At 39.0% G+C, this 26,962-nt stretch overlaps 1 protein-coding gene across 1 annotated transcript; it reads left to right on the forward strand.

Moving 5' to 3' along the window:
* Window positions 1-272: 272 nt before the first annotated feature.
* Window positions 273-26,672, forward strand: FBXO45 (F-box protein 45). Its single transcript, XM_016200124.2, has 3 exons — window positions 273-587; window positions 7,889-8,245; window positions 22,455-26,672. Exons 1-3 carry the CDS (start codon window positions 273-275, stop codon window positions 22,638-22,640), a joined length of 858 nt encoding a protein of 285 aa, XP_016055610.2. The 3' UTR covers window positions 22,641-26,672.
* The last annotated feature ends 290 nt before the right edge of the window (window positions 26,673-26,962 follow it).

The raw sequence follows: 26,962 nt of genomic DNA on the forward strand, positions 1-26,962 counted from the left end.
GGAGGCCGAGCGAGTCGGGCGGTTCCAGCGCCCGCGCTGAACTGCGGGGGAGGGGCGGGGGACGCCTGCGCGGCGGGTGCGTCTGCCCTTAGTGAGGCGGGGCGCGCGGCGGACGCCCCCGGGCAGGGGCGGGAGTGGCGGAGAGGCCGGCCGGTTGGCTGTGAAAGGGGCGGTGAGCTCTGCTTCGGGTTCTAGGCGAGGCTTGGCCTCCCCAGCAGAGACGGGGGGAAGCGACGGCGGTGGCGGCGGCCCTCGGGCCGGCTGGTGAGGTGATGGCGGCGCCGGCCCCGGGGGCTGGGGCAGCCTCGGGCGGCGCTGGCTGTAGTGGCGGCGGCGGCGCGGGCGCCGGCTCGGGCTCTGGGTCCGCGGGGGCCGGGGGCCGGCTGCCCAGCCGGGTGCTGGAGTTGGTGTTCTCCTACCTGGAGCTGTCCGAGCTGCGGAGCTGCGCCCTGGTGTGCAAGCACTGGTACCGCTGCCTGCACGGCGATGAGAACAGCGAGGTGTGGCGGAGCCTGTGCGCCCGAAGCCTGGCAGAAGAGGCTCTGCGCACGGACATCCTCTGCAACCTGCCCAGCTACAAGGCCAAGGTGAGGGAGCCCAGGGCCACGCCGCTACCCCCAGCCGCGCTCCTGCGCACCGCTCTCAGTGCTTCTCATCTCAGCTTCTGAGTCAGGCGCCTCGCTTCACCATCCCGCCTTTCCAGTGCACCAGTCAATACCTTACCTCACCTCTCCCCTCCATAAACATCTTCTCTTTGGTTTGAAGTTCTGCTCCTTAACCTACCCCACTTCCGTGATACACTTTTTAAAGGACCAGATGGATTCGTTCCCATCACTCATTCTACTTTCCACAGTCTTTCCCTTTGAAGACAGACCACCCCTATTGTTGTTCCTTCAATACTCTAATCTTACATTTCTCCGTGCCCTTCAAATAGGCTTTATTAGATCTTCCTGCTGCCTTACATCGGTTTTCACCCCCACATTCACCTAACCTTTTCCAAGCTTTTATTTATAATAATTTTTTTCTTTGTTTTCACCCAGGTTCTCTTTAATTCTTTCCACTATGTTTCAGACTTATAAGTGAGTGTGGTCCTAGGCATCCTGCTAACTTTCAGGAGAGCAATCGCCATCGCTTAACCATTATAATACTGCCTTGTCGCACTATTATTGGCTACTTCCTTGCCAACTTTTTCCCAGTTCCACCTTGACGGTGTCTCTCTTGTTCTATTTGTCGTAAAATTCTGGTTTTGTTTCCTCCCCCCTTCCCCCAGCTTCCTGTGCATATTCCTGCCTTCATATGCAAATAAAAATGTCAAGTAACAGGTGTACTATGACTGGGAGGATTCTTCAGGTAGTATAAACAAAGGCCTTGAGCTTGAGTTCAGTTGGATGGATAACAGCTATTCAATATAGCATTTACCCAGAGCATATATCAGAGAAGATAAAGTTTGACTTAGAATGTGGTAAACATAAAAACACACACACACTTTAATTACTAAAAAGGTAAAACATCCCTTTTTTTGGAGGGGAGGAGCATCCCTTTTTAATGGTAGACTGCCACTGGGTGTCAGAATAAGAAATAAACGTTTTTCCCCGTGTAAAAATAGATGTAAATTCTGTAATAAAGCACGTTTTAGTTTAATAAGGTGAAGGAATATTGCTGTTGAATATCAAGTTGTTTTCCTACTAAGTGAAATAATGTTAATTTACTACAACTATATTTGTACATGGTATAAATGTACACTGGATACTAGTTGTAATTTATATAATAGAGTGAGGAAGATTGCAATTTTTGCCCTACTTCACCTGATAAATGTGTAGGCTTCATAAGTTTTATTTTTCTCCAAAGTTTATTGTTTCTACTTATGTTAAATTATGACATCTGTAATAGATATGGTCACATGGTTCGAGATTCATATAACGATAATGTGTTCATGTGAGTCAACATTCAAAAGAAGCAAAATGTTTTCCTTTGTTTTTTTATTATTTTAGAGAGAGGAAAGGAGGGGGGGAGAGAGAGAGAGAAACAGATTAGTTGCCTTCTGCACGGGGATCGAACCTGCAACCTGAATATGTGCTCTGACTAGGAATCGAACCCGCCACCTTTTGGTGTACAGGACCACACTGCAGCCAACTGAACCATACTGACCAGGCCCAAAATGTCTTTAGCCCTTTTCCCCTAGCCACCCAGTTTCCTTTCTTGGAGGCAACCTGTGTTACCTATTGTATCCTTCCCTAGATAGTTTAGATTTCTTAACATTTTTAATACTTTGTATGTCTTTGTACTAGGTGCACTTTATAAGTATTGTAGAATTGTACTAATAACATGTTCATTCAGATGTTGGAGGACTTTTCTTAAATATCTTAAGGATAAAAAGATTAATTAAAAGAAGTCAGTCTAGTAAGGAAGCCCTCAGTCTAGTAGAGGGGGGGAAATGTATAGAAATAACTAACAAATAGTAGAAATTGCTTATGTTATATATATATATATATATATATATATATATATATATATAAAACACATATACTAGAAGTTCAGTGAAAGGAGAGTTTACAAATTGAGTGGAGGACTGTGTCTGAGCTGAATTTTAAAGATGGGAAGGATTTGAACGTTTTACTAAGAGGAAATGCCCTGAACAAAAGCAGGGCAAGGGGAAAGCAAAGGCTTTGTATAGCATATACTGTATTTTTATTTTTAAAAATATGAGTGCTAGGCACTATGCTCAGTTTTGTAGATGGAATGGTGAATAAAAACAGACACAAACTCTTATGGATGCCTTGCTTTACAATCTAGTGGGAGGAAATGGGTAGTAATCAAATAATCACACAGTTGTAAAATTGCATCTGTGGTAAGTACTATGAAGGATAGAGATACTGGTGCTCTGAGTGCCAGTATTGGAGAATTTGACCTAGGTAGGGAGGTCAGGGAAGTCCTCTAAAGAAATAATGATAAACTGAGACCTGAAGGATGAGGATAAGTAGTCCACAAGGAGTGAGAGAAGAGCCTTCCAGGAGGGAACCTTCTGAGTATGAGGGGCAGAAAATACATCAGTGTGGCTGGAGCATAGAGAGCAAAAGTTAGACAGGTTTGAAATAAGATGGAAGAGGTGGGGCCAAATGATAGGGCAGCCATTTTGAACTGTAAGCAAGAGGGTGTTAGGCGTGTGGGGATTGGTGGTATGATTAGTTGCATTTTTTAAAAGGGTATTTCTAATTTCAGTATGGAGCACAGGTTGGAGGGGAACCTTAGAAATATGGGTAGATCAATTAGGAAGTAGGTAGGTAGTGGAGCAGATGAGAAGTTTAGGAGAGATTTGGGAAGTAAAATCTGCAGGACTTGGCAGTAGATGTGAATTAGGGGTGAGGAAGAGGGAGGTGCTAAGGATGACTCCTAGGTATCTGGCTTACATAATATAGGGATCACCTGGGCTGGATTTACAGGACTAACAATGAGTTCAATTTGGGTAGAATAGAATTGACAATGTTTTTGAGATATCCAAGAGATTTCAGATAGGCAGTTGTTGTAGTTTGGAGCTTAGAGGAGAGACTAAATATAAAAGTTTAATTAGATTGAATTAAAGTAATGGGAAATATGATTGTAAAGGTAAGCTAAAACTAGATATATCATGGAAGTCCTTGAAATGCAGCCTTCAGTCTATAGTTGGGCTTTGTTCTACAGTTGGAAACCACAGACATTTGAATGGAAAAGTTAAAAATAAGAGCTGTGCTTTAGAAAAACTTTACCATAAGATGAATTGGAGAGGGCAGGGGTTAGTGCCTATATCAGAGGTACTTAAGACAAGTGTATAGAACTAATGTATGAGCAATTGTATAGAGGAGAGAAGGGGCTGGTTAGGAGAGCTATTGCAGAGAACAAAGCCACATAGGTGGACAGCTAGCTGACTGGCTGAGTGAGATGAGGAAGAAGGAAGAGTGAGATAGGATTTCCAGGGAGCCTGGGTAACTGAGAGAAGGATGGGAACAGGCTTGGGATAGCATAAAACTGGAAAGTATTTGGAGTTGTCAGTCTATTTAGGATTTGTCTTCTTTTCCAAGTTCATATTTTCCATGTTACCTAATAGTATCAATTATTCCAGTCATACTTAGCATCTAACTATAATTCTTTTTTCCTTTGTTGTTAATCCTCACCTGAGGATATTTTTTCCATTGCTTTTCAAAGAGTGAGACATTGATGTGAGAGAGACACATTGACTGGTTGCCTTCTGCATGACCCCTGACCAGGGGCGGGGAGCTAACCTGTAACCCAGGTATGTGCCCTTGACTGGGAATCAAACCCGCGATCCTTCCATGTGCAGGCCGACACTCTAGTCACACTTAGCCACACCAGCCAGGACCCTAACTATAATTCTTTAAATTTCAGACTTAGATCCTAAACTAGGTCTTAAAGCTGTTAGCCATAATGTACAATCCAGGTTGCACATAAGACTATGGGACAAGAATCTATAGATTGTTTTTATTTATTAATTTGTGTATTTATTTTTTTATTTCATCTGAATTTTTTAGTATCCATCTCTAAAAGATGAGGACACTTAACATACAATATCATTACATCTCTAAAGTGTAAAGAAATTAACAGTAATTCCTTAATATTAAAAAAATGCAGTGTTCAAATTTCTAATTGTCTCATAAATGTCAAATGTTTATTTTTAATTTTCAGTTTATTTAATTAAGATTTATATAATGTTCCAGTGGCAAACAGTTGACATGTCTCTTAAGGCTACCTAGTCTACAGATTAACTTTCCATCTCCCCACCTCCCACCCCTGCAACTTATTTTTTGAAGAAATCTGGTCATTTCCTGGCTGGTGTGCTCAGTGGTTAAAGCATCTGCTAGGGTCTCGGATTTGATTCCTGCTCAAGGCCAGAGACCTGGGTTGCAGGTTAAATCGGCCCTGGTTGGGGCGCCTGTGGGAGGCAACTAATCAGTATGTCTCACACAGATGTTTCTTTCTCCCCCCTAAAAAAAACAAAAAAAAAAACAATGGAAAAATATTCTCAGGTGAGAACAACAACAAAAACAAACAAGCAACGTTGTCGGGCCCTGGCAGGTGTAGCTCCATTCACCAAGAAATCGCTGGTTTGATTCCTGGTCAGGGCACGTGCCCAGGTTGCAGACTCGATCCCCAGTAGGGACACACAGGAGGCAGCTGATGGATCTTTCTCTCCATCTCTCTTCCTCTCTCTCTAAAATCAATAAAAACTTTTTTTTTTTGATCAGGTCATTTGCCTTGTAGTTTCCCGTAGTCTGAATTTTTCAGATTTTATGTCCGTGGTGTTGCTTAACATGGTCTTCTGCCCTCTATATTTCCTATAGAGGTTTGATCAGTTTAGGTTAGATTACACTTTTTGCAAGATATTTTTCACTGGAATCAAGTGGTTGGGGTGTGTTCAGAATTGTGTTGTATGATGCAGACTATGGTGGGTAGGAGTTTGAGAGAGAGGAATTAGGGAGATTGGGTGAACCCTGTTAAGAATAGCTTTATGAAGGTGGTAAGATTGGAGCTGGTCTTAGAGGATATATGGGAGGAGGAAAGCAAGCATAATACTACAGACAAGGACAATTAACACAAAATTAGAAAGGGAAATAGAAGGAACCAGATCTGGAGGGCTTTGAAAGCCAGACAGAATTTATAGTTGATTATCATCGTCAATATGGAACTATCAAAGGTTATTGAACTAGGATGTGATGTAATAAAGGTGCTATTTTAGAAAGACAGGTCTGGAAAGAATTCGGGTAGAGGGTTAAGGACTGAGGCTAGAGAGATTGGGAGGGGTATGATGGTCACCAAAAATGTTACAGTGAAGGATCAGTCCTGGGTAGTAGAAAAATGTCAGAATTTTGAGGAAGGGGTTGTCAACAGTGTCAGTGTGTCGAAGAGAATAAGGATAGAGAAAAAGCAATTGGTATTTATAAGAATTAGGGATAGACATAGGTGAGAATTGAATGTTTTATAATTAGTTAATTGTCTTTATAGTAATCTTTTGAGTTATTTGAGCAATACTTAATATTTTGGGGATGTTTTACTCCTTTAATCCTGTTCTGATCTTTTAGGTGCTTAAAAGAGTTATAAATAGGAACAGATAGGGAAAAAATTAGTATTACTTCAGTTTTACAACCTCTATGGAAAAAGTAGGTCTGTTTGTTTTTTATTAAATCTCTCTGCTCTAGAGTACAACAGTAAAACCATGAAGTACGGGCTGCTAATAGTAAGTGAACTGTGAACGAGGGGCCTGAATACCTGGCTTTTCTTTGGGGCTTTCTCTAATTAACTATTGACTTTTATTTATTTAATTATTTTTTATATTTTATTTATTTATTTTTAACCCTCACCCAAGGATACACCTCCATTAATTTTAGAGAGAGAGAAAGGGAGGGAGAGAAAGAAAGAAAGAAAGAAACATCAATTGGTGGCCACCCGAACGCACCCCAACCAGAGATTGAACCGGCAACCTGAGTATGTGCCCCAAGGGGGAATCAAACCCGAGACCCTTCCAGTTGACATTCCAACCAGCTGAGCCACACTGGCCGGGGTGTCTAGTTAGCTATTGACTTTTAGTTCTGTGTCCTCATCCCTGAGCTGGACTAGGTGGCCTTTAAGGTCCTTCGTAGTGCTGAAATTCTGTGATTCTCGAGTTGATTTCTCAGGTTAACTAAAGCAATAGGTCCCAGCCTCTGGTTGCTTTTGGGTAGTTTGAATAGAGTAAGAGATTAAAAGGGGAAAAAAACAACAACAAAAAAACCCCAAAAAGCTTTAAATTATTAAAACATGAGAAATTGTTATTATTTGTACAGAGTAGCAATTTTTATGCTCTATTTTGGAAGCTTAAAAAAACTGGTAATTACTGAAGGTCAACTAACCTTTCCTATCAGTGGTGGCTGTTCTTAATGGCTGTTTCTTTATAAATTCTAGTGGTTGAATTTAGATGCTATCTAGGGGATATTTGATTTGGTATAATGAGAGTGGTGCTATCTCAGTGTATGAGTAATACCAAGGAGGCTGAGGATCTAAGATTGTTTGTGGTTATTACAATTTTTCATAAACTTCAGAGCTGCTATGACTAAGTTCTCTATTTTACTTAAAATATTCTTTTTGTTGACAGGGTTGCCAACATGAAAACTGTGCATCTCTTAACCTTTTGATATAAAAACATTGAATATAAACTAGAGTAGAGAAAAGAGTTTAATGAACCTCCCTATATGTGTTACCAAGCTTTACCAATGATTAATTCATAGGTAATCTACTTTCATTTTTACCATACCCACTCTCCTATTCCAGCCTTGGATATTTCAAAGCAATTCCCAGGTATCATGTCATCCATAAACATTTCAGTATCATCTCTAAAATATATGGATTTTTGTATATATCTTTGGATATTTTAAGAAGTCTATTTGAAGAAATTCTATGGTTTAGAATTTTGGTCAGAAATGAAACAGTTGGCAGTTATTTTAAATGTTATATCCCATCCCGAAACTTTAGCCATTTTTTGGAAATGTTTATTATATTATTTAAAAATATGTAACTATTGTTTAAAAACACATAGCCTAAGGTTTAGGTACTCTTTATTTTTTTATTTTTATTTTTTTAATTCTCACCCAAGGACATGCATTGATTTGAGAGAGAGAGAGAGAGAGAGAGAGAGACATCAATGTGAGAGAGAAATATCGATCGGTTCCCTACTGTATGTGCCACGACCAGGGATCAAACCCATAACCTAGGTCTGTGCCCTGACTGGGACTCCGACCCTCAACCTTTCAGTATACGGGATGACACTCCAACCAACTGAGCCACATGGGCCAGGGCTGGGTACTTTTTAATATTTAAGAAAAATCAAACTTCTTTTTCTTTGGTGTGTTTTTCATCTTTTCAGGTACGTGCTTTCCAACATGCCTTCAGCACTAATGACTGCTCCAGGAATGTCTACATTAAGAAGAATGGCTTTACTTTACATCGAAACCCCATTGCTCAGAGCACTGATGGTGCAAGGACCAAGATTGGTTTCAGTGAGGGCCGCCATGCATGGGAAGTGTGGTGGGAGGGCCCTCTGGGCACTGTGGCAGTGATTGGAATTGCCACAAAACGGGCCCCTATGCAGTGCCAAGGTTATGTGGCATTGCTGGGCAGTGATGACCAGAGCTGGGGCTGGAATCTGGTGGACAATAATCTACTACATAATGGAGAAGTCAATGGCAGTTTTCCACAATGCAATAATGCACCAAAATATCAGGTGAGAATCTAGGTATTTTCTTAAATGTGGGCCTTTGTCAAATCATGCCTTAATTTATTTTAAATTTACAAAATTTTACATAGTAGCTTTGTCTGTCTTTTTGGTAATTTTTTATTAAATAGTATAAGTGGCCTTTCTTTGCTACTCTGATAAGTTTTTAGTATCTCAGTACAGTGGTATCTTGGTTTTCGAACGTCTCCGTTGACGAACACTTCAGTTTATGAATGCCATAAATCCGGAAGTAAATGCTTCGGTTTTCAAACATGCTTCGGAAGTCGAACGTGCCACATGACTCCCACTGAGTGCAAGATCCTGAGGCCTAGCTGTTGGCTGTTGATCCTTGGTTTTTTAGTGTTTCAGAACCCGAATGGTCTTCCGGAATGGATTACATTTGAAAACCGAGGTACCACTGTATTTGTTTCCTAATACATATTCACCCTTGAGCAACTCACCTTTGCTCTAAATCAGCAATTGGCAAACTTTTTCTCTATAGGGCCAGATAGTAAATATTTTAGGCTTTGTGGTTCATGTGGTCTCTGTCACAACTATTCAACTCTGTTATTACAACACAAAAGCAGCCGTAGATAATATGTAAATGAACTAGCATAGCTGTGTTCCAAGAAAATCTTATTTATAGGCTGTAGGTTAGATTTGACCCAGGGGCCGTAGTTTGCCAACTTGTGCTCTAGACTGTTATCTTTCTTTTATCATGGCACATCCAAACCTACTTTTTCTGGACATCTCACCCCCAAGGGTGCCCCTGTGTGAATGCACACGGATACCCTCTGCTACTTAGTAATCTTTGAATTCAAAGCCTCTGGAGGTGTCAGTGATTTTTATAAAGACAGGCAAGTTCAGGCAAACTTGTGCATTTTAAAATCTTTTCATCTTAGCCTTATACCATACTTATGTTATTTTAGGGTCAAAATTATAGTTTCTATTTGTAAAAGCTATATGATTACCATAGGTCTAAAACATAGTAATCTGATAAGAAATTAGAAATCTTAAGGAATTATAGATTGCATATTTCAGAAAAACATGGCTTGAAAGCTCTAGCCTCAGTAATGATGTCAAGTCAGGGATAGTAAAGTAGAACTAAAAAGTATATTCAATTTCCTGAGGTAGAAGACCCTGGAAGAATTTTCTTTCATAGAATCCTTTCTTCACTCTCTTTTCAGGCTCTGCAAATACCCTAAGGAGAAGGGTATCTGGATTTAATCATTGAGGATAAAGTCTGTGGCTTGCCTTGTGGTGATTTTGTAGTGAAAGTCCTTCAGTCTTTGTCTTTAAGAGAACATACTCTGTATGATTGCAGTTCTTTTAAATTTATTGAGATTTGCTTTAGTACCAGCAAATCTATCTTGATAAGTGTTCCATGTGTACTTGAAAAGAACATATATTCTGTTGTTGGATGGAATATCCATAAATGACATTTAGGTCAAATTAATTGATAGTGTTCAAGTCTTCTATATCCTTACTGATTTTTCTTTCTACCTGTTCTATCATTTATTGAGAAGAGTATTGAAATTTCCACTATACTTGCTAATTTATCTATTTCTTTTTTCAGTTCTGTCAGTTTTTGCTTTGTGTGTTTTAGAGTTCTTGTTATTAGATATATATATGTGTGTGTGTGTGTGTGTGTGTGTGTGTTATATCTCCCAGGCTGATTAACTATTATCATTATGAAATGACCTTCTTTGACTCTAGTAATAGTAATATTCCTTGTCTTTAAGTCTACCTTGTCTGATATTAATATAGCCAACTTTCTTACACTTACAATGCTTACTTTCTTATGCAAGGTACCTCTTTCCCTCTATCCTTTTACTTTTTTTTAAAAATATATCTTTATTGTTGAAAATATTACAGATACCCCCTCTTTCCCCCCCATTGACTCCCTTCTCCTCATTCCTGCCCCCTCCCCAGGCTTTCACTGCACTATTGTCTGTGTCCCTGGCCTGGGTGATCCATATATCATATGAGTTCTTTGGTTAATCTCTCCCCAAGTCTTCCCCTCCTCCCTTCCCTCTGAGAATTGTCAGTCTGTTGCATGCTTCCACGTCTCTGGATCTCTTTTGTTTGTCAGTTTCTTTTATTTGTTAGATTACATTTATAAGTGAGATCATGCAATATTTGTCTTTCTCTGACTGGCTTATTTTGCTTAGCATAATACTCTCCAGATCCCTCTATGTTGTCTCAGAATAAGAGATCCTTCTTTTTTTTACAACTGCATAGTATTCCATGGTGTAAATGTACCACAGCTTTTTTATCCACTCATGTAGTTATGGGCACTTAGGCTGTTTCCAGATCTTAGCTATTGTAAATAACGCTGCTGTAACATAGAGGTGCATATTTTCTTTTGGATAGATGTTTCAGGCTCCTTAGGATATATTCCTAGAAGTCAGATCACTGAGTCAAATGGTAGTTCCAGTTTTAATTTTTTGAGGAAACTCCACACTGTTGTCTATAGTGGTTGTACCAGTCTGCATTCCCACTAGCAGTGTACTAGGGTTCCTTTTTTTCCACTTCCTCGTCAGCACTTGTTGTTTGTTGATTTATTGATGGTAGCCATTCTGGCAGGTGTGAGGTGGTATCTCATTTTCCTTTTAATTTGCATCTCTTTGATGATTAGTAATGTTGAGCATTTTTTACGTGTCTCTTGGCCATTTGTATGTTCTCTTTGTTTTGGGGGCGGTTTGTGTGTGTGTGGTTTTTTTTGATGCTCACTTGATATTTTTTCCATTGCTTTTCAGAGAGTGGAAGGGAAAGGGAGAGAGGGAGAAAGACATCAATGTGAGAGAGACTCTTGGATTGGTTGCCTCCCATACACGCCCTGACCTGGGCTGGGGATCGAGTCTGCAACCAAGGTACGTGCCCTTGGCCAGACTCAAATCCGGGACCTTTCAGTCTTTGGGCCAACGCTCCAACCACTGAGCCAGACAGGTTGGGGCTGTATGTCCTCTTTGGAGATGTGCCTATTTAGGTCCTCTGCCCATTTTTTAATTGGATTGCTTATCTTCCTTTTGTTGAGTTGTATGAGTACTTTATATATTTTGGACATTAACCCCTTATCAGATATTCTCCCCTACAGTGCGTTCCCTTTTCATTTTGATGCTGGTTTCTTTCGCTGTACAGAAGCTTTTTATTTTGATGTAGTCCCATTTGTTTATTTTTTCCTTTGTTTCTCTTGCTCTAGGCCTTGTATCTGCTGAAAATTCTGCTGCGTGAGATGTCTGATATTTTTCTACCTACATTTTCTTCTAGGATTTTTATGGTTTCATGACTTACATTTAAGTCTTTTATCCATTTTGAGTTTATTCTTGTATATGGTATAAGTCGTGGTCTAGTTTCATTTTTTTGCATGTACCTATACAGTTATCCCAACACCATTTATTGAAGAGACTGTCTTTACTCCATTGCATGCTCTTGCCTCCTTTGTCAAATATTAATTGAGCATAATGACTTGGGTTGATTTCTGGGGTCTCTGTTCTGTTCCAGTAATCTATATGCCTGTTCTTGTGGCAGTACCAGGCTGTTGTAATTGCAGTGGCTTTGTAGTATAGCTTGATATCCGGTATGGTGATCCCTCCACTTTGTTCCTCTTTCTAAAGATTGCTGCAGCTATTTGGGGTCTTTTTTGGTTCTATATAAATTTTTGGAGTATTTGTTCTAAATCTGTGAAATTTGCTGTTGGTATTTTAATAGGGATTGCACTGAATCTATAGATTGCTTTGGTTAGTATGGACATTTTGATGTTAATTCTTCCAATCCATGAACACAGTAATATTCTTCCACTTATTTCTTCTTCTATTTCTTTTTTCAACATTCTGTAGTTTTCTGAGTTCAGGTCTTTTACTACCTCCTTGGTTAAATTTATTCCTAAATATCTTAATTTTTTTTGTTACAGTAGTAAATGGGATTTTTTTTTTAGTTTCTCTTTCTGAGAGTTCATTATTGGTGTATAAAAAATGCCATTGATTCCTGGGTGTTAATTTTGTATCCTGCTACATTGCTGAATTTATTTATTAAAGCTAGTAGTTTTTTTGGTGGAGTCTTTAGGGTTTTCTTGTACAATATCATGTCGTCTGTGAATAATAAATTTTACATCCTCCTTTCCAATTTGGATGCCTTTTACTTTTATTTCTTGTCTGATGGCTGTGGCTAGGACTTCCAGTACTATGTTGAATAAGATTGGTGAAAGCGGACAACCCTATCTTGTTCCTGTTCTTAAGGGAAATGCTGTCAGCTTTTGCCCATTGAGTATGATGTTGGCTGTAGGTTTGTCACATATGGCCTTTGTTATGTTGAGGTATGATCCCTCTATTCCCACTTTGCTGAGAGGTTTTTATCAAAAATGGGTGCTGGAATTTGTCAGATGCTTTTTCCACGTCTATAGATATGATCATATGATTTTAGATCTTCATTTTGTTTTGTTTTGTTTATGTGATTTATTGATTTGTAAACATTATACCAGCCTTGCATCCCTGGAATAAATCCCACTTGGTCATGGTGTACGATCATTTTAATGTATTGCTAGATGTGATTTGCTAATATTTTGTTGAGGATTTTAGCACCTACGTTCATCAGGGATATTGACCTGTAATTCTCTTTCTTTGTAGTGTCTTTATATGGTTTTGGAATTAGGATAATGCTGGCCTCATGGAAAGAGTATGAAAGTATTCCTTTCTCTTGGATTTTTTTGGAATAGTTTGAGGAGAATAGTTGATAGCTCTTCTTTGAATATTTGGTAAAACTCTCCTGTGAAGCCATCTGGACCAGGGCTTTTGTTTGAGGGGAATTTTTTTATTATGCTTCAATTTCCTCAGTTTTTATCGGCCTGTTCAGGTTTTCTGCTTCTTCCTGATTGAGTTTTGGAAGACTGTATTTTTCTAGGAATTTGTCTATTTCTTTCAGGTTGTCTAGCTTGTTGGCATAGAGTTGTTGGTAATAGTATCTTACAATCGTTTGTTTATCTGTGGTGTCAGTTGTTACTTCACCTCTTTCATTTCTGATTCTGTTTATTTGGGTCCTCTTTCTTTTCTTTTTTCCCAACTATAAGAGAACATTTATTTATAAACTTACAGAGGTGGAAGAAGTAATTCATGGGACAAACAGGCTTAGGAAACAAGTTATAGAGGCAAAGGAAGGTCCCTTGGAGCATGGGAGTGAGGAAGCTAATGGTAATGTGTCTGGGAGGAGTGGGAGGAACACAGGGAAGGGAAAGGGAAAGCCACAGGCCTGCTCTCAGGTGGGAGAGTGCGCTGGATCATCTATCCTAAAGGTTTTAAGGGTGGAGATTTTAGGGGAGGTCCCAGAGGAAAATAATATTCAGCAGTATTCCAGGTGCGTCCTTTCAGGGTTGTGATTTCCATTGATTGGTCTGTGCCAGGTCAGGGGGGGTCATTGTCCAATGCACCTGGTCCTGAGGTCAGCCCTGATGTTGCTTGTCTGGTTTTGCTGCTTTTCTGGGCCTGGAGCTGAAACACAACTGAGGCGTAGGTTTATCTCCAGGGAGGAAAGGTCAGGGGGCCCAAACCGCATGACCAGTGACATGCTAGGGGAGGAAAGGCCACCCTGGGGGTGAGGTCCCACCCTATAGTTGGCCATTGCTAGGCACCTGGGACTTTCCACCCTGGTAACCTTCTGTACCTGGCCCATCATCCTTGCTCCGCTCATGTCTGTCTAACTGGCCTACCACATCCCCCCCTCAAGAATCTTGGCTCTGAATTCTTCTATAGAAAAGGGGCATAGGGTTTCTTCTGTAACTACTTCCTGCTGAAAGGGGGCTGTGTTTTCCTTCAGAGCCAAGAGATCCTTGCTCTCTGTCAGAGGCATGATGAGGCCTGGGCAGAGAAGGAGGTCGTGATGATGTCTAGAGGTGGTATTCCTTGAGTGCAAGTAGTGCTTATAAAACCTGGTGGAGAGAGACTGTGTTATAAATTTTAGTATTATTGGGGCAGAAGTTAGAACTGCAGAAATTATGACAAATGGTCCAGTGGAAGGAAAAAAACGTTTTTAGTTCTTAAAAATTCCAAGTCAAAGGATGGAAGAAAATTGAAACATTAGCTTGGAGGGTCGTAACCAAATATTTAAGAAAACTAGATAAATTCAAGATTCAGTTGAATTTGTAGGTGGAAAATAAAACTTTGAAGACAATTAATTGAATTAGAGTTCTCTCTTTGTTTCTTGGTGAGTCTGACTAAAGGTTCATCAGTCTTGTTTATCTTTTCAAAGAACCAGCTCTTCATTAATCTTTTGTATTATTATTATTTTTTTAGTCTCTATGTCATTTAGTTCCACTCTGAGCTTTATTATTGCCTTCCTCCTGCTTACTCTGGGATTTTCTTGTTCTCTTTTTAATTCTTTAAGTTGTAGATTTGATAGTTTTTTAGAAATTTTCCTTGTTTCTTGAAGTAGGCCTGTGGTGCTATGCACTTCCCTCCCAGGACTGCTTTCACTGTGTCCCCTAGATTTTGGGTTGTGTGTTCATTTTCATTTGTTTACAGGAAATTTTTGACTTCTTCCTTGATCTCATTGGTAACTCATTCTTTGTTTGGTAATATGCTATTTAGCCTCCATGTGCTTGCATGTTTTGGGGTGTTTTTATTGTAGTTAATTTCTAGTTTCATGCCATTTTGATCTGAGAAGATGCTTGTTATGATTTCAGACTCCTTGAATTTATAGAGATGTAGTTTGTGTCCTAACGTGTTGTTTATCTTTGAGAATGTCCCATGTGTACTTGAGAAGAATGTGTATTCTGCAACTTTGAGGTGAAATGTTCTGTAAATTTTAGTTAAATCCATTTTATCTAGTGTATCATTTAGGGTCGCTGTTTCCTTGTTGATTTTTTGTCCAGAAGATCTGTCCAGTGATGTCAGTGGGGTGTTGAAGTTCCCTACTATGATTGTATTGCTGTCACTCTCCCTTAAAGTCTTCTAGAAGATTTTTTATAAATTTGGGTGATCCTTATATTGGGTGCATATATCTTTACCAGGGTTATATCCTCTAGTTCTATTGATCCCTTTAGTATTATGACGTGGCCTTCATTGTCTCTTGTTGTAGCCTTCATTTTGAAGTCTGTTTTGTCAGATATGAGTATTGCTGCCCCAGCTTGTTTTTTTTTTGTTTTTTGTTTTTCATTTCCATGGGAAATTTTTCCCCATCCCTTCACTTATATCCTGTGTGAGTCTTTTGTTGTGAGGTGGGCCTCTTGTAGACAGACTATATATAGGTAATGTTTTCTTATCCATTCAGCTACCCTATGTCTTTTGATTTGAGCATTTAAGCCATTTACATTTAATGTTATTATTGATAGGTACTTACTTGTTGCCATTTTTATTCTTTATGCCTGTGTTCCCCTCTCTCTCTATTTCTTCTTACAACAGTCCCTTTAGTATTTCTTGCAATGCTGGTTTGGTGGTAATAAACTCTTTTAGCCTTTTTTGGTCTGCAAAGCTCTTTATTTCACCTTCAATTTTGAATGATAGCCTTACTGGGTAGAATAGTCTTGGATCCAGTCCCTTGCTTTTCATTACTTTCTATACTTCATGCTACTTCCTTCTGGCCTGAAGTGTTTCTATTTAGAAATCAGCTGACAGTCTAATGGGAGCTCCCTTGTAGATAACTTTCTATCTCTTTCCTGCAGCCTTTAAGATTCTTTCCTTGTCTTTAACGTTTGCCATTTTAATTATGATATGTCTAGGTGCAGGTCTTTTGGGGTTCATCTTGATTGGGACACTCTGTGTTACCTGAATTTGAGTGACTTTTTCCTTCACCAGGTTAGGGAAATTTTCTCTATTTCTTCAAACAGATTCTCTATTCCTTGCTCAGATTCTTCTCCTTGTGGTATCCCTATGATGCAGATGTTGTTACATTTCATGTTGTACAAAAGCTCCCTTAAACTCTCCTGCTTTTTAATTTTTTTTCCCAATTGCTGCTCTAAATGGTTGTTTTTTTCTGCCTTGTCTTCTTTTTATTTTCCTTTATCCCCACCCGAGGATATCTTTTCCATTCCTTTTTCAGAGAGAGTGGGAGGGCGAAAGAGAGAGAGTAACATCAATGTGAAAGAGACACATCAATTGGTTGCCTCCTGCACACACCTCAATGAAGGCTAGGGATCTTGTCTGCAGCCAAGGTACATGCCCTTGGCCGGAATTGAACCCAGAACCCTTCAGTCTCCAGGCCGATGCTTTAACCACTGAGCCAAACTGGCTAGGGCTCTGTCTTCTAATGCGCTGATTTGGTCCTCTCCTTCTTTTAGTCTACTGTTGATTCCTTCCAGAGTATTATTTATTTCAGCTGTCATTCTTCATTTCTAATTGATTTTTATTCATGGTTTCTATCTGTTTTTTCATGCTAATGTAGTTCTCATTAAGTTCCATATAGCCCAGCTGGGCGTGGCTCAGCGGTTGAGCATCAACCTAGGATCCAGGAGATCGCGGTTCGATTCCTAGTCAGGGCACATGCCCGGGGTTGCAAGTTTGATCCCCCGTCAGGAGCTTGCAGGAAGCAGCCGATCAATCACTCTCTCATCGTTGATGTTTCTATCTCTCTCTCCCTTCTTCTCTCTGAAATCAATAAATATATATTTTAAAAAAAATGAAAAAAGAAAAGTTCCGTATAGTTCTCATTAAGTTGCTTGTAGTTCTCACTGAGTCACTTGAGCACCTTTATAACCATTACTTTGAATTCTTTTTCTGAAAAACTGCTTTTCTCCATTTCATTTAGTTCCTTTCCTGGCAATTCCTCCTTTTCTTTCATTTGGGTGTTGTTTGTCTCCCCATTTTTTCTGTCCCTTTGTATTTGTTTCTGTGTATTAGATCAAACTGCTGTGCTCCCAGTCTTTGTGGTGTGGTCTTATGTAGCAAGTGTTTTGTGCAACCCAGTGGTATAATCTCTTAGATCTCCTGAGCTGGGTGCTCTAGGAATGCCCCTTGTTTGAGTTATTTTGGTTCTCCTTTTGTAATTGGGTCTTGAATGTTGTTGTCCTGTTCATGGATGGAATCTGCTCTCAGGCTGACTGACTGTGAGGCTTACCCCGGACCATGTCGTGCAAGCTATTGTGGTGGTGCTGATAGATTAAGAAAACAGGAAACAAAAGAAACAAAACAAAAACATACACAAGACTGCTACAACAACAAAAGCAACCACAAAAGAAGAGAGAATTAAGAAAGAGAGCCTGGCCGGGCATGGCTCGGCGGTTGAGTATTGACCTAGGATCCAGGAGATCAGGGTTTGATTTCCGGTCAGGGCACATGCCTGGGTTGTGGGCTAGGCAGCTGATCTCATCATTGATGTTTCTCTCTCTCTCTCTCTCCCCCCCTCCTTTCCTTTCTCTGAAATCAATAAAGATATGTTTAAAAAAAAAAAAAAAGAGCAAGAATGATAGATGAAAAGAAAAACAAATATGAGGAGAAAAGGGAGTAAGAAAAGGGAACATGAAAGGGCAGAAATGAAATAAAATCAGAATAAAGAATAGGGGGAAGAAAATGGTATAAAGGAAAATAGGAAGAAAAAATTTGAAAAGGAAAATAGAAGAGAAAGCAAATAGACCAAAAATAAGAAAAGGAAAAAAAGATGAGAAAGTGGAGAAAGAAGGGGAAAAAAGCAGAATAAGAAAAGGAAAGAGAAAAATTAGATATATGAAAGAGAAAATAGAGACTAAAATAAATAGTAAATCAATAAAGCAGAAAGATAAAGAAGATAAAGAAAAGAGGGGGAAAAAAGTGAAGTGATGTTCATCTCAGCCGAGTTTAGTGCCTCCTGGGAGCTCCCTTTGGATCCTGCTCTTCTGGTTATTGGCTGACTGTTTTGTCTTCCAATTCTGAGTTTCCTGGGAGGTACTTAGGTGCTAACCACTGTCAGAAACTGTCATCCTTTGGCTTTCAGCAACCTGTTTGAAGTTCCAAGTGATCCACTGTGTGTGTATCAGTCTCCATAGGACTTGGTTGCATGTGGGAGGTGCCAACTGCACTCTAAAGCCGGTTTGTTAGCAGCAAGGGGCCCAGGGATGGGTCAGCAAACTTCCCCAGGTTCCCCAGGCACCTCCTCAGCCCACCTTCACCTGCCAGCCATCTGTCAAACTTATTCAAAAGTCTATTTCTGAAAGGGCTTTAGGAGTATAGACCTCTGAGTCTCCTGCAAAGAAGAGGTGCTGTTCAGATATTAGGGAAAGTGGTAGGTGTGTTTCCCTGTCCCAGAGCTTCTCCTGAGAGTGTCCCAGAATATTACTCTGCCCTCAGCTAGATGGAGATCCTCGTGTGCAGACCAGTGGGATCAGCTGGATACTGGGAGTTTCTGTCTGCTGTCTCATGCAGGGGAAGCACCAGTCAGGATAGTGGGGTGGATAGCCCACCCCCAGTCAAGACTGTTCAAATGCGTAGGCTTGGCCCTTGCTGCTGTCTCCTCTGCAAAGGTCAAGACACAGGTTGTGGCAGACAGAGCTCCTGAGGGTGGGTCAGGCTGTATCACCGAGGGCAGGGTTTTTCCCTTCCCTGAGCTGTGGCTTCTGGGAGGGGCCAGTGCCTCAGGAGAAATGGCCATTTCAGTTTGGGGTAGTACAACCACATGCATGTCTCTGGCTGCTGCTTTTCCACCAAGTGCCTCCTACCCCAGCTTCTTAGGCACCTCAAATCCACACCGAAGCCTTGGGTGAGTAGCTGAAAATGAAAAGACTGTGCTCTGGGTTTAAAAAATCTATCTCTGACCGGCTCTTTTCTACCGGGTCTGGGCCCTCTGGCAGCCAGCAGCCTTGCTGCCTTTCATGGCTGTATGTTACGTGGCCCACTGTTCTCGGTTCTGTTGCTCCGGGCTGTGGAGCCCATCCTGGGCCTTGAGCTTCTCAGGAAAAGATCCTCCCGTAGCTGAGAGATCCCTCTTCACTCTTTGCCTGCTGCCCGTGAAAGCTAGGTCAGCCCCTCTCACAACCTTGCCCTTCCTACCAGTCTCCAGGTGTTTTCTGTCTTTCTTTGATATGACTCCTCCTAAACTGGACCTCAGTTGGTAAATCTGGTTGAACGTTGTCCAATTTAGTTTTATTTCCACTCTGGCCCTGGGAGGAGGTGCAAGAAAGGCCTGCCTATTCGGCTGCTATCTTCTCCCTCCTGTATCCCATCCTTTTACTTTAAATTTGTCTTTGTACTAGACAGCATATAATTGGGTCTTGCTTTATATCAAACCTAATCTCATAATCTCTATCTTTTGATTTGAATATTTAATTCATTTACATTAAGTGTGATTGTTGCGTTGCTTGATATTGTCCTTGTCTCTGCCTCTGAAGTTATGTTCTTTTTTAAAGAAATCTTTTTTATTTTTTTGGATTGGATACTTTCTCTTACTCTATCTTCAAGTTCATAGTTTCTTTCTTTTTGTCGTTTCAACTCTGCTATTAAGCCAGGCTAGTGAATTTTAGTTATTGTGCTCTTCAGCTTTAGAATTTTTACTTGGTTCTTTTTTTACAGTTTCTATTTTTCTGTTGAGATTCTCTACCTGTGCATTTATTAATACTAGGGGGTTTTTTCTTTTAATTCTTTGCACATACTTATAATAATTGCTTTGAAGTTTTTGTCTGCCAATCCAGCATCAAGGCCTGCTTGGAGTTAGTTTCTTCTATTAACTGCTCCCCCCCCCCCCCCCCCCCCCGAGTGCAAGTTACACTTTACTGTTTCTTTTCATATCCAGTAATTTTTAAATTGAAAACTGGACATTTTAGGTTATATGCAGTATAACCAGTTATCTGGTTATTTGTGTTGGTAGTTATTTGTGATAGGAAATAAAATGAAGGAAAGTAACAACAATAGCAGGAGTTATCTGGAATTCTTTGTTCTCCTAGAAATTGCTTTGTTTTCCTGAAGAGTGTAGGTTTTCTTGTTCTAGCAGGCAGTTAACTTGTCTCGACTCAAATTGTAAACTCTCCATGGTGTGCAGCAGTTAATGTCTTTGTTCAATTTTATTTTACTCTTTTGGCTTCTAGCCACTCCTTTCAGCCTGGTTCCTTAGAGGTTTCCTCTGTGTCTGTGTAATTGGAGTGATCACACAAGAATTGTGCAGTTTATTTCCAGATTGTGGAGCTCATTCTTTTTGTGGTTCTGTTGCTTCTAGAGCTCCTACTCTGTTTCCAGTTATTCTATCTCCAAGTTTTGCTCTCTGACACCTGAAGCTAGTAGGACTTCTGCTTTCTGCTCCCCTTGCTGTGTGCATACTGTATGCTCAAAGGTGAAGCAAAGTTGCAAATTTCACCAGGAGCGATACTGTCTTTTTAGTTTCATCTTCTGTAATATAGGGATAACATCTAGGATTGATACGAGGATCAAAGGAGATAGTGCAAATAAAGCACACAACGAATACCCAACAAATATTAACTTTTCATTTCTCTGTTGTTATTCATGTTTTGTTGGTGGAAGTAGTGGTGATGATAATTAGGATGTTCTTAGTTCCATAAATGGAGTGTGGGTTAATCTGTGTGATGGGCAAAAGGAGGAAAAAAGCAGATGTTGGTAGTTATTTGTGATAGGAAATAAAATGAAGGAAAGTAACAACAACAATAGCAGGAGTTATCATAATTAGGAAGTATTAAATTACTATTTTTCATTGGAAATGCTAGGACTTTCTGCCTCCAACCATACAGATGCAACAACCTTTAATAGATGCAAATTATAAAGACAAAAACATCCTCATTTCTTTGCTTACTTTTCCAAATGGGAAAATAGCTGAATATATTGTGCTTCCAGTTCAGTTTAATAATCAGTGCTGCTAGGGTTTTTTTGTGTCTGTGTTCTTTTTTTTATAATATGTTTTTATTGATTTCAGAGAGAGGAAAGGAGAGGGGGAGAGAGAGAAACATCAATGGTGAGAGAATCATTGATTGGCTGCCTCTCGCATGCCCCCCACTGGGGATCGAGCCCGAAACCCAGGCACGTGCCCCAACCAGCAGTCAAACCGCGATCTCCTGGATCATAGGTCGATGCTCAACCGCTGAGCCACACTGGCCAGGCAGTGCTGCTGTTTTTATAATGAACAAGTGTTTCAGAGCAGTGGCCCACAAAGTGACTATTAAAAAGCCTATTCTCATCTTTAGAATCAGTAGTCAGATTTGGCTATTCATGACTATGTAAGTTCTACATTGTATATAGAACTGCTTTAACTTTAAAGGCTATGTAAGTATTTTATTATAGTATATCTGTAATTTTTATTGTGGTAAAATAAATACAACAGTATTTATAATTTTAACCATTTGTAAGTGTGTGTAATGCAGTGGCATTAAATACATTCACAGTGTTGTATAACCATCCATTATCTTTACCCAAAACTTTTTCATCATCTCCAACATAAACTCTACTCATTAAAACATGATGCCCATTTTGTGCCTCCCACCCCCCAGCCTCTGGTAACCTCTGTTCTATTTTCTGACTATGAGTATGAACATTCTGGGTACCTGTTATAAGTGGAGTCATACAATATTTGTCTTTTTGTGTCTGGCTTATTTCACTTAGCATAATGTTTTCCAGGTGTGTCCATGTAGCATATAGCAAAAGTGCCTTTCTTTTTATGGGTGAATAATATTCCTGTGTGTGTGTGTGCTCATGCATGCATGTGCATGCTATTGTAATTTGAAATGGTTACTTATCCCTTTTTTTGGTAAAATATGGTACCAAGTTATAGATTTTAATGATATCCTTCTTAAGAAAAGCCTTGAAACAAGGAGTAAATAAGATCTGAGGACTGTTCAGGAGAACATTTAAATTTTCAGTGTTAAATATAGATCCCATGCAAGTCTTAAACTGAAAACAAATCAAGCAGTTACTATGAAATTAATATATGTTCTTTCTTATAGGTGTTTCTCCCTGACCAGAAATTTTCTGTTTTGATTTTTCTAGAAACTTTTAGGGTATATATTCTTTTCTTTTTTTTTTCCCCCCCAAAACATATCTTTATTGATTTCAGAGAGAGGAAAGGAGGGTGAGAGAGAGAGATAGAAACATCAATGATGAGTCATTGATCGGCTGCCTAGCCTGCAACCCAGGCATGTGCCCTGACCGGGAATCGAACCCTGATCTCCTGGATCCTAGGTCGATGCTCAACCGCTGAGCCACGCCCGGCTGGGCAGGAGTATATATTCTTAATAATATTTTCAACCTGCTCACTTGTGTCATGTTTCTTCTAGCTATGCCCTTGGTGGGTTTTCCTCTAACTTTCTTTTGATATCTGTTTGCAGATAGGAGAAAGAATTCGAGTCATCTTGGACATGGAAGATAAGACTTTAGCTTTTGAACGTGGATATGAGTTCCTGGGGGTTGCCTTTAGAGGACTTCCAAAGGCCTGCTTATATCCAGCAGTTTCTGCTGTGTATGGCAACACAGAAGTGACTTTGGTTTACCTTGGAAAACCTTTGGATGGATGACAGTGGCTTTCTTGGGATGAAAGACAGAGTAGAGGAGATATCTGCTTGTGGAAAGTAGAATCATGAAGTGACAGTGTCATACATGCATGTCCAAGAAACATCCTGAAAAACACACAAAATTGTTAACTGGAGAAGCAACTCTACAGCAAAGATTATCTTAGTGTTTCCTCTTTCTACTGGGCCAGAAAAATCCTCAGGGTTGCAGTTGGTTGAGTGGGCAGTTGACATATGCATGTTGCAACAGATTTTTGTCTCTAAGCTAGCAATGTGTTATTTCCAGCTTTTAAGGTGAGATCTTAGAGATGCTATAAAAGGGATAAGATAAGGAAATAGCAAGATTTTAAAGTAGTGTGTTTTTGAAGAAAGACATCCTGTTTTACAACTGCCTGTTTTTTCTTCAGATCCTTTTTTGCCCCCAGCCAGCTTGACTATTAGAAAAGTATGAAACTGGTTGGATTTTATTTAATATTTTTAATATATTGAGAAGCATGGTCTGCTTGGACTGCACTTCTCTAACAGTAAGATGTAAAATTGTGCAGCTATTTTAAAAGTTGTATATACAATATGTGTGTAAAAACAAAACAGGACAAAGGGGTTGCTTTGTTCTAGTTCAATTTCTTAAAAACCACTACATGGTACAAAATTAAAATAACATTTAGGGATGATTAGGTAACTACAAAGAAGAGGATTGTAAGAGGAGATGTGTTGTATTGGCTCATTTTGTATTAGATTTGGTTTACAGTTTCCATAGCTATTATAGTCTTTTGGTTTTAATGATCAAAATTATTATAAAAATCCTCTAATATACTGGATAAAGATTGAGTGAAGGCAAATTTCTTTCTAATCACACATGTAATAATAATAATGGTGCATCTTAAAGTGTCTGGTTTTATTTTTTGACCTTCTGAGAAAGTGTCTCATAAAAACACAGAATATTGCCATTTGCTCTTACAGGCCTCAAATATGAAAGCTCTTAGTCACAGACCTTAGAAAAAGAATTGATTAATGGTCCTTTTATTTTGTAACTTTATAATGCTGTAGATATTATCTTTTTTTTTTTTTTTTTTTAAATTTCATATTGTTTACAACATGCAACAATCCAAGCCTCAAACTCTTTATTGGGTTATCAAGAAAATGTTTACTCACCCACCTGGAACAGTGCCAACCTGAACCCAGGTTAAGAATGTTCTTAATCTTATTATAGATAATTGCCCCCATGGGACTTGAAATAAAACACCTTGTGCTGAAAACTTCAGGTTGGCAATATTTTGAAGGTTTTCTTGTAGAAGAACTTAACATTAATTCCCATTCTGAATTTTTGACTAATCTGATTTCACTAATACTCTTTCGAATTAATAATCTAACATACATGAGTTGAGATTTTCTTTTGTTAGAAGAGAAACGTCATCTTTCTGTATGAAAGTATAAATTGTATGATTTCAGGTACATCTTTGTGATAAGAACTGACTAAGGCAAGTGGAATCTTTGTATTTTTGAAGGTTATGGTTATATGTATATTTTGTCTTAAATAAAATTAGGGACAGCAAACAGCTGGCTGGGGTTCTTAGGTTGCTGCTTGAGAGTTAAGGTTACCAATATTCCTATGAAGCAGGAGATTTCAGTCATGAACAAAGATTTATTTTTGTCACGTGACAGACTTCCAAATATTTGTTGTGTGTTTGGTATGTTGCTTAAAGGTGAAATCTGTTAAAGATTCTTCTAGATATCCATTTCAAGAAGAAACTTGGAAACCATATTTAATAGTACTGAGTGAAATTATATGTTAACATATATTAGAGAATATAGCTGCTACAGAAATTGATTTTTCTTGCTGTGGAATGATTCAATTTGGCAAAGTTTAAAATTTTTTAAAGAAGAGAACTGGTCAGGATGAAGGTTGAACTAGTTAGAAAATTAAAAAGTCCTTTAAGTACTTGTTTCTTTTTCAGATTGTGGTACAGCCAATTCCAAGAGCTTTTGCCGAGAGTTTTGTTTATAACTTCTGTTTTGTCATTTTAGTAAACATTCATTTTGTAACAAAGTTTTGAAGGTGCTGAATGGAAAACAGAAACACATGGTTATTGCATATTGAACCTAGAATCAAATAATTGCCTAAATATTTAACAACAAGCTATTCTTATCTCAAAGATTTCAATTCACTAATATCCCGTTTGCAAATTTTATAAAATGGAGATTCATATTTAGCACAAGCATTGGGGGAATGAAGAGCCTTCTTTTATAACATAAATGAATTTGTTACTGGAGACCAATAGTAGCTGTACAGAATAGTAAAGCAAACTACTACAGTGTTTAAGGGAATGGAATCGCTTTTTCATTGGTGCTGAGAGAGCATTTAGGTAGAATACAGTTGCACTGAAGATTGAATATAAATTATCTAAATCAGTAGCTCTCAACCTCAGCTGTACTTTGAAGTCATGTGTATTTTGAAAAATATTGATACTTGGGTCCCATACTCTATGATTTTGATGTTGGTCTGGGATATGACATGACCATAAGGATTTTTAAAGAAAACTTCCTAGATGATTTTCCAGTATGTTGCCAAGGTTGAGTTCAAAATTCACCTTAAGTTTTCTCATTTGCCCCCCCCCAAAAAAATCCTTGCTCCCTCCCTTCACTACCTTACAAGAATATTGAGGGTAGAGAAAATAAAATAATGCAAAAGTGCTATTGAAAGGCAAAGTAGTATTTGTTGTATTTCAACTGAAACTATAAGCAGGAAAAATGTATAACTGAATTCGCTTTGTTGACAAGAAACCAGGAGCATTTTCTAGTTCTTAACTTTAGTGAAGCATGCAGATGTGTAAGCAGACATTACTAGTACTCTCATTGGTATTCATACTCGAGACAGACAATTTTCATTATCTGATTTTACATAGGAAAGAAGAAATATTAGGGTTTAAAGTCTGTAATGGTGAATGGCTCATAATTCATTAAAACATTTCATACAAAGAAATCTGTGGCTAATATATATCATTTCACAGTTGCCATTTTTTTCATCATCTGATTTTTGAATGTTAAGCCATTTGTTTCATCTCCTTAATTTTTATTCATGTAAGTTTAGGTTTAGACTTGAGAAAGCACCTAAAGCAAGTAGGTTTTGCCCAATTGAATACTTAAAAGTCATGGCTCAATGATTAGGCATCCTCTGCAATTCAGATATGATTTTACCTGGGAAAGAGTTTAGAAAGTAACAGAGCCCATATAGTAGGTATTACAATTAACTTTTAAAGTCCCCAAACTGCTGTTTATATAGACTGCAATATTAATATTTTTTGATCATTTTTAAAAATGAACAGTTTGAAGATATGGGAACTTAAGGAGTTTTAAAGATTAGCATTGAGAAGATTACTCTCCAGAAATCAAGGCCACCCCACATTTGGGACCAGTTTGAAGCCGCCTTTGAAGGACCAGTCCATACCGCACCCAAATACTGTCCTCACAAAGCATTCCTCAGTTGCTGTGGCTGAATGTTATCTCTCCTTCCTTGAAATTCCCCTATTTTTATATTTTATCTATACTTTACTCATGCTTTATTACTTTATACCTCGTATAAATTTATTTATATTTATTATTTGTTGGTGTCTTATCTCCCCTGAACATCTTAGGACAGGTCTTTGGTGGGCTCATCTTTATGTCCACATCATCTCAGCCCCATAGGCAGGTGCTCACATGTTTGCTGAAGGAACAGATAAAGAACCATGTAGGAAAACAAGCGCTTCTCTGAAGTTACAGGCTGCAGTAGCGGAAGGTAGATGAGAAAGAAATCCTCTCTGAATCCTGTCCGAGTGAAGCACAAAGGAAAGGGACGCACACCCGCACACCCGAGGCTAGGAAGTGACTGTGAATGCATTTTAGCCGTTTCCTTTTATTCTTAAATATTGGTAAACTCTGATTTTTAGTTCTTGGTGTAGATTTCTTATTTGTTTAGAATTAAAATTAGAATTCTGTATTTTAAGTTTTGAAATTCTGTTCTTTTGCTTTGGTTTCATAATAAAAAGTTAAAAACATTAACCACCTGTGAGTGCTTACATTTAAAACGAAGAACTTCTTTATACATTGGTCAAAAAGAAAAACGGGTACCTTAGTAGCCAAACCTAATTTGTAGGTAAATTCTACAAATTCCATGGCTTTTAATACTGGAATCTACATTTCCCATGTTTAAAGTGGATCGTAGACAGGAAATAGTAATTCACTGGGATCCTGTTCCCTGTTGTCTCCACCCCAGCTAACAGTTGTTTGATAATGTGGTAGTTTGCCAAGTGTAATAAGAGGTGGCATGGCTGAACAAACGGCTCCTATGG

Source organism: Miniopterus natalensis, chromosome 6, assembly GCF_054644295.1.
Source record: "Miniopterus natalensis isolate mMinNat1 chromosome 6, mMinNat1.hap1, whole genome shotgun sequence".
NCBI lineage: Eukaryota > Metazoa > Chordata > Mammalia > Chiroptera > Miniopteridae > Miniopterus > Miniopterus natalensis.

Coding starts and splice junctions, on each gene's coding strand:
- FBXO45 (XM_016200124.2), top strand. CDS start 273: ATGGCGGCGCCGGCCCCGGGGGCTGGGGCAGCCTCGGGCGGCGCTGGC. Junction 588..7,888: donor TGCCCAGCTACAAGGCCAAG/GTGAGGGAGCCC, acceptor TCATCTTTTCAG/GTACGTGCTTTCCAACATGC. Junction 8,246..22,454: donor ATAATGCACCAAAATATCAG/GTGAGAATCTAG, acceptor ATCTGTTTGCAG/ATAGGAGAAAGAATTCGAGT.